The sequence below is a fragment of the Lemur catta genome, chromosome 13 (assembly GCF_020740605.2).
Source record: "Lemur catta isolate mLemCat1 chromosome 13, mLemCat1.pri, whole genome shotgun sequence".
Classification (NCBI taxonomy): Eukaryota; Metazoa; Chordata; class Mammalia; order Primates; family Lemuridae; genus Lemur; species Lemur catta.
In genome coordinates, this window is record NC_059140.1 from 11,428,039 (window position 1) to 11,436,029 (window position 7,991).

Sequence of the window (7,991 nt, forward strand, 5' to 3'; positions counted from 1 at the left end):
GACTAACATAGAGAGCTATTGCTGCCGCTAAATATCATCTCTAGTTAGCATTTCCGGGGTGCTCAGAGAGAAAACAATGTCTGGGTGATGACTCTTGTCAGTTTCCCCATTGTCAAACCCAATCTTACGTTCCTCCACACTCACAATATTTCCCCATTGGGAACATGCCTGACATTGCAATTTCTCAAAACTGCAGCTCTGCAGTGAATGCCTAATTCCTGAAACTGCAAAATCTAACAAAAGCTGATTTTTTCCACTGATTTGACTGGCTGACTATTTCGAGGCTTTGCATGTGATGACCTGCTGTTCTTCACAAACAACATCTTTAATGTATCCACATGGTTGTTCTGTAGTGGCTGAGGGCAATTAAATCCTTGGAGCTGCCTGCAGGGCATTCAGAATCACTCACAATGTCCAGTGTTTCTGCCACAGACAAATTTCCCCATAGGGTGACGCTTAGCATCTTACCAAGCAGCATTCTGTTACTTGATTTTGAACTCAGAACCCATTTTCCACCGTAGTGCACCAGTGTCATCCAGGGCAAAACCATGGATATGTGCCAGTTCACTTGAAGTTACTTGTGTTGTTTTAAAAACTGCTCTCTCTCGTCCTCTCTCTCTTTCTTTCTCAGTGTTGGTGTTTTCATATTGGCAGATGAAAAGCCAATTTAGAGGAAAATATGGCAATTCTGTTCTTTTTATTTTTACTATCAAAATAGATGATCTTTTTCTGTCTTTAGATATAATACTTGTTTGGATTCTTCATACATTTTTCATATTTCGTAAAACTCTCCATGGTGTTATTTCAGCACAGATCCCCAACCTGGCCACTAAGGAAGACAAATTTATCTACTTTCTTCTCTTGTCCCCTGACCTCGTTCTCAACCTTCACTCCAAACTCCACTTTCCATTCCTTTGCGGAGCGGCGGTGGGGAGTGAAGCCAGGGCGCATCATCGGGTTAGCGCCTTAGTCCTCACCCCACCGACAATGTGGTCTAGTGGCAAACAGCCTCGATAGTTTATCCCGCTAATACTGCGTCACACACGCCCCCCAAAACACAGATCAAGGGCTGCAAAGCATCGAAGATAAGGCAAGGTTTCCTGGAGAGCCTGGCGAGGAAGTGACTGGAAGCGTGCGGAAAGACTCGGTCTTTTGATTTTTCTGTTTCTTATGGAAATTGAATTGCGTTTATAAAACAGAGCCTCCCCGACAGAGCGCCTAGGAAGCACCCTCCCTAGTCTTCCCTCCAGAGGAGCAGTCCCAAGAAGACTCCAGGAGAGGGAAACGCAGGTATTTACTAAGGAGACGGCATTTGGCTGGGCCCGAGTCCCACACCGCCAAGCTCAAGCCCGAGCCCGGAGGCTCTCGAGGTGCGCCTCCCTCGGCGCCCGCTCCCGCGACGGTCAGAGCTGGTGCGGAGGCTCTTTCCCGCCCCTCCCCCGGCCACTCTCCCGGGCCGGGCCGGGGCAGAGCCCATCCTCCCCTCCCCCTTCTCTTTGCCACTTGTTGCGGCCCAGAGGAGACGCGCTTGTTCCGCCGGCTGATTGTAAAAGGGTTTGACTTGCGGCTGACCCGGGGTCAGGACTTTCTCTCCACTAATCCTGCTCTCCTTAAACACAAAAACACTCTGCCCTCGTCCCTCGCATCAGTCATCTTAATCTCCGCCCCCGCCCCCACCGGCGGCTGACACCCCGCCTGGCCTCCCGGCCCGGGCCGGCCGGAGCTAGGCTGGCTCCCCGACAGCGCCCGCGGGACGCCCCCGCTCCCCGCCTTGAGCCCGCGGGGGCGCGGCCGCTCCCAGGCACCTGCCGGGTCCCCACCGGAGCCTCGGACGCAGCATCCTGGGGCCGAACAGGACGGCGGGGGTGGGGTGGGGGGAGAGGATGGGGCAAACAGGACGGACAAAGAGAAGGCCGAGCAGAAAGAAACGAAAGTGAATGAAAAGGAGGTAGATGCTGGAGTCGGAGTGAGATAAAGCGCGAGAGGGGGAAGTGAAGAAGTAGGAGTGAATGGATGGGGGGTGGAAAGAGAAGTGCGCAGGGTGAGAGGGAAAGCGCGCAATGTCGAGCTCGGCCCGGGCAGAACCCGAGAAGGGCGACTTTGAGAAGGGGCTGCACGGTGGGGCGGGGCGCAGAGGGGCGCGCACGCGAGCCCCGAGCCCACGAGGAGGGGACCCGGACCAGGGCCTGGGCCACAGGGCGCCGCCCGCTGCAGACGCCGCTCGGGTCCGGGGAGGCCTGGAGGGTCGCGGCTGGCGCGCAGTTGGAGACGAAGGGCGGGAACTGGGGGGAAGAGGGAAGAGCTCGTCTCCTCGCCCCCCGCCGGGACTCGCCCTCTGGACAGGGGAGGCAGTGAGGAGGCCCGGCACTGAGCAGGAGCAGTGGGCTAGGGTGACGGGCCCCTGCGTCTCGACCTCCGCGCGCGCCAGACCGCCGGCCCTAGCACGGCCCTGGCGCCGCCCCCACCCTGCAGGACTGAGGGACACCCTAGACCCCTCCCGCTCCTCTCCTCGGGGGCCCGCGTCCCCTTCACTCCTCCCCATCTGGCCGCGCCTTTCAATCCCGCCAAATAGTCACGCTGGAAAGAGAGCTGCGCCAAGGCCAAGTCTGCTTTTCACTTGAAGTTTCCAAGGAATCAAACTTGTGATTAAATTCTGCTGCCCACCCTTCTGAAGCCTCTGCCCCGAGGGCCTGGCTGCGGACGCGTGGGGGCGCGGGGTGGGTGCGGGCTGGAGCTAAAGCGACCCAAGGACCGAAGGGTACGGGAGCCCGGCCAATCCGAGCGCGACTTCCAAGGCACGCGCCCCGGGATGCAGTCCTTGAATTAACTGAAATTTTCCGGAGACAGAAATCTGCGGTGCCCAGTCTTTGTCGGAGAAATGAAATGCGTGGTTATGAGTGTTATTCTTCTCCCACACGCACGATTTTAATAGACCTATCACTCAGGCTCCCCAACGCACGTCTGCAGATCAGGCGGCTGTACCCAAAACTCTTCTTTAAAAGTGGTTCATTTCATCCAGCTACTGGTGGGTTTCTTTGGGGGGGACGGTCTCAGAGTCTTAAAAACAACAACTAAGGGGCCAGTGAGTTGAAAACCAAAACAAAATAAGGTTAAAATCAAATGAAACCAAACCAAACCAAAGAACCCTCAAGCACACAAACCCTGGCACCCTCAGTTTAGAAGACAGGGCCAGGGCTCAGTGGGCAGATGGATAAATCCACAGAGTCCCCTGCACGAAGTCGTGCAAACTTTGTTCCAGGCCTCAAAAGGATCCTGTCCACATTCTCTCCACGGGTTCCAAACGAAATTGGACTAGGAGACAGAAACACCATCCTGTGATTTGGGAAGTGAATGAAGTCATCCTATAATAAGATCATCATATAGTATTTCTCTTGGTGAAAACCATGAGTATTACTTGGTCAAAAACTGAGCTCACAGTTGAGTGAAATGTCTGGGGCCTAGTGGAATAGTTTCTCCACTAATTTAAATTGGAGAGACACGGATAGCATCTCAATCCTGAGATAAATCCCAGCTAATCTCTTCTCCTCCCCTCCTGTGCTGCTCTTCAATTGAGTCATTAAAGAATTTATATGCTTTTTTCTGTGTCATCCTAATCAACAGAACAAAAAGGAAATAAGATGGTTGGAGCACCTGGCATTGACTATTTCGACTGTGTGTGTGGCACATGCAATAATTGCCAAACTGTAAGTCCCCCCTCCAGGAAAACAACTGACAGCTTTGCCCGGTGTTCCAGGCATACTGACCAAACTTTTTGTTTAAAGTGGGCCCCCAAGTTATTAATGTGTGATGGGCCCAGATTTAGATGCCAACAACTGGACATAGACACAAGGGTGAGCATGGGTGACAAGTTGAGAATGGGCATCAGTGAAAGACTCTCAGAGAGAGTTCTTTAAGTCTCTGTATTTTAGAGTAAACAGGGCTCTGGAAGCTCCTGGTGACTTAACAGACAGAGCTCTATAGACTTTCCCAAAGCTTCTCCCAGAGGGGATTGGTGTGGCACTTGTTCCCAGACTATCTCAAGGTGCTGCTCCGTTCAGCAATCCATATGCATGCAGACACTTTTGGAAATGACTGCTTCACAAAGGATCAAATTGCTAAAAGAAAAAAAAAATGAAGAAAAAGAAAAGAGGGGGGGCTTTTATTATCTTGTTAGAAACCAGTGGACATCATTCTTGCATATTTTGCAATCACTTTAACGAATGAGTGGTTTAAGCAAAATTATCAAAATGACTCCAAAAAATTACACATGTCAATTGTCAGATTAGCATTATACTTAAAGCTATTCTCGGATGCAGGCTGAATTCAGTTCTCATTAAACTGATGGGATAGGCCCACTTTTGGATGGATAGTCCATACTCATTCCAGGACAAGAAAAGATATTGAGAAAATGAGGGGAGAAGCCTAAGGCTGCAGAAACCAACATATTTCAATCTGGATTTAAAGTGTTTTTTTTTTCAAAAATATAATTTCATCTTAACATTGTGATTAATTTCAAAATGTATTTGCTACAGTATAACTTTTAAATGCAAGATTTAATGCTGTCAGATTACTTGAAGACAAAGTTTTACAGAAAACTTTAAATTTCAGAAAAACTGCAATGTACTGATAAACACCTACAAAAAATATAATTAAAAAATTTAAAGCATCAAACAACCTCAAGATCTCATAAGGAATAATAAACGGCATTTTGCGTTCACGTCTGTTAGCAACTTGCATCCCAGTTCACGTGGGGGAAGGAGGGTGGTCGATATTTTTGTGTGTGTGAAAATCCGGCAAAATTATTGTGCCCAATTCCCAAGGAGAAAGAGGAGGGGGGGAGGGGGGGACAGAGGGGGGCTCAGCTGCAGTACATTTTGGTTGAGCGATTGTGTTTCCTTGAACCACATTCAAATAATTTCTGCTCCCAATCTTAATTGCTGGGGAATTGAGGGCTCCCATGTCCCCGCCATGGCCTTTGTCCCCAATCCTTGGCCTAGTCCCGCCGTGGGGGTCTTCCTTTCCTCCTTCCTCCTCCGGACCCAACTGCCCTGCAGATGCCCCGCCAGGTGGAGGGCTCAAAACTTGCAGCAAGGAAACGCAAAACCCCCCCTTGCCGCACGCACTTGCTGGGCCAGACCAAAAGAAGATATTTTTGAAATTATTCCTCGTTCCATATTAACACTTCAACTATACAAAATAATTTATGGATTTTAACTTTCTTCCCTTCCATTGAATAAAGCTCCATGAAAATCCTACCTCCATGTCCCTGGGGTTCCCTTACATTTAGTTCATGCTGATAATTTCTTTCTCCTCATTTGGATTTACTAATTGTACTTTGAACTCATAAAACATGCATATAAAATTAGCACGTTTCAAATTTATGGGGAAAAGTGGGCTTTTTCTCTCTTAAATTTATTGACTCAAAATTCAATACAATTTTTTGGGAGGTTCTTTTTTTGTTTTTAGAAGAAAGGCTTTTTAGGAAACTATGTACATAATCTGACTCCTCCTCCCCGCACCGCAACGCCTAAAATAAAAATTTCACAATGCATTTACGTGAAATAATACAAAACAAAAAAAAAATGGAAATGCTGAGATACAGAAAGTTTTACAAAATCCAGAATATAACTCCGCCACCTGAAGGGGGGCGGTGTTAACCTCTTTGTATAAATTAACAAACCAACCCAAAAGAGCGGTAGCAACTACAAAAACCTTGTAAATGTTTGGATCTGCCTTACTACATTTATAACAAACGAGACCAGCTTCCTATCACTGGCCTCGGGCAATCCACGCCGCCAGGAAGCAATGCAGGATGAAAGCGCGCCGGCCCTGATACAAAAGTTGGCATCGCCCCTCGCTTGTTTTTTTTTTTTTTTTTGTCTTTTTGTCCCCTCCTCTGTGGATGATAAATACTGTACAAAAAGTCTCAATAAAACACCCAAGTTCAGTCTAAAACGCAAGCCTTGTGTCAGCGCCTAGTGGTCCCAGGGACTCCTGGAAAGGTGAGTGGGGGGCATGTGTCACCTGGTGCTCGTCTCCAGCGTTTTCATTTTACAAGAACGTGGAAACGTCTGTACAAAAGCAAGGCCGCGCCGGGTCTGGCGAAAGCCCTGGTGCGTGCCGTGAGCTCGGTGGTCACCGAGTCTCCGGCCGCGGGCCGAAGTGTCCCCGGCGTCCCGGCAGCGCTAGATGTGCGTCAGGGGCACCGTGCCGTTGACGCCCGCGCCCGCGCCCTGGTAGTGCTGCGGCAGCGAGTGAAGCCTGCTCTGCGCCGCGGCCGCAGCGGCCGCCGCCGGGTCGCCACCCTCGCCGGCGGGCAAGTACATGCTGATCATCTCGCGCAGGTCCCCGGGGCACGGCGCCCGCGAGTGAGCTGGTGCTGGCGGGCTGCCGCTCGGCTCCGACTTGACCAGCGAGCCTAGCGCGCCCAGGGCGCCCGACGACGCGGCTGCTGCCGCCGCCGCCGCCGCCACGGCAGAGTTCTGGTGAGCGCCGCCCGCAGCAGCGGCGGCGGCGGCCGCGGCGCCGTAGGGGAGGCCGCCGTAGCCCGAGGGCGAGGCGCTCATGTAGCCCTGCGAGTTGGAGATAGGGCTGTACTGCAGAGCGCCCATGTCATAGCGGTGCATGGGCTGCGGGTTGTGCGGATGCGCGTGCGGGTGGTGCGGGTGCGGGTGCGCAGGGTGCGCGTGCGGATGCGCGCCACCCGCGCCCGGGTGCTGCCCGTAGGCCAGCTGCGCCTCCTGCATCATGGCCGCGGCCGCTGCCGCCGCCGCCACCGAGCCGGGGTAAGCGCCGTTGGCCCAGCCGTTGACGTGCGCGTAGCCGCCTCCCGCCGCGCCGCCCGGGCTCTCCAGGCGCTGGCCCACCGCCGCGGCGCCCACGCCCACGCCCATGGCCACGGCCGCGCCGCCACCTCCCGCGCCGGCCGCCAGGAGCCCGCCGGCCAGCGAGTACTTGTCCTTCTTGAGCAGCGTCTTGGTCTTGCGGCGCGGCCGGTACTTGTAATCCGGATGCTCCTTCATGTGCAGTGCGCGCAGCCGCTTGGCCTCGTCGATGAACGGCCGCTTCTCGGCCTCGGACATGACCTTCCACTCGGCCCCCAGGCGCTTGCTGATCTCCGAGTTGTGCATCTTGGGGTTCTCCTGGGCCATCTTGCGCCGCTGCCCGCGGGACCACACCATGAAGGCGTTCATGGGCCTCTTGACCCGGTCCTGGTTGGCCTTGGCGCCTCCGCCGCCGCCCCCGCCGCCGCCCCCGCCTCCTCCGCCGCCCGCCCCAGCCGGGCCCGAGAGGTTCGTGGGGGCCTGGGCGCCCCCGGGCGAGTGCAGGTCGGTCTCCATCATCATGCTGTACATCGGGGCGGCTCGCGGGTTCACCAGCAGAGCGAGGAGAGGACCTGGAGCATAGACGGCTGGGGTGGGGGGAGATGGAGAGGAGTTCAAACGCAAGGAGACGTAGGGGGTTCCTAGAGCAGAGAGAAGAATGGGGGGTGGAGGCAACAACAACAAAAAAGAGGCAAAAACGCACGCACTCAACGCCGGTTAGGCTCGCAGGTGGAAAGTTTCTCCTCGTGCACAAACCACTTGCCAAAGAGGCCGACGGTCGGGGTCGCCGTCTTCGCCGCCACCGCAGCCGGGTCGCCTTCGGCGGAAAGGTGCAAACAGGTGCAGTCGTGGCCAAGTTGAGGCTCCACTTTCCGGGTCGGAGCAGTGCGCTGGGCCGAGTCCGGGGTTTGCGGTCTCCTCCGAGCCGACCGCTGCCGCGCGCTATCTCCTTCCTCGTGTGCTCGGTCCTCAGCGGCCTCCAACTCGGGGGCTGCAACTTCTAGCAGAGCGGCGCGCCGCGTGCGCTGGGCATGTGCTGGTCCCAGGTGCCCGGGGGGAGACAGGCGCCGAGGGGAAAGCGGAGGGGGGCCCGGAGGGGGCGATCGCGGTGCAGCCAGGGAGGGGGGCCAGGGACAGCGGAAGGAGCGCGGGCGGGCAGAAAGGCCC

General features: G+C 54.5%; 1 protein-coding gene across 1 annotated transcript; it reads right to left on the minus strand.

Annotated features, from left to right (window-relative positions):
• Positions 1-6,185: 6,185 nt before the first annotated feature.
• On the minus strand, positions 6,186-7,355 carry SOX1 (SRY-box transcription factor 1). Its single transcript, XM_045566733.1, has one exon. The coding sequence runs from the start codon at positions 7,353-7,355 to the stop codon at positions 6,186-6,188; it is 1,170 nt and encodes a 389-aa protein (XP_045422689.1).
• Between the last annotated feature and the right edge of the window lie 636 nt (positions 7,356-7,991).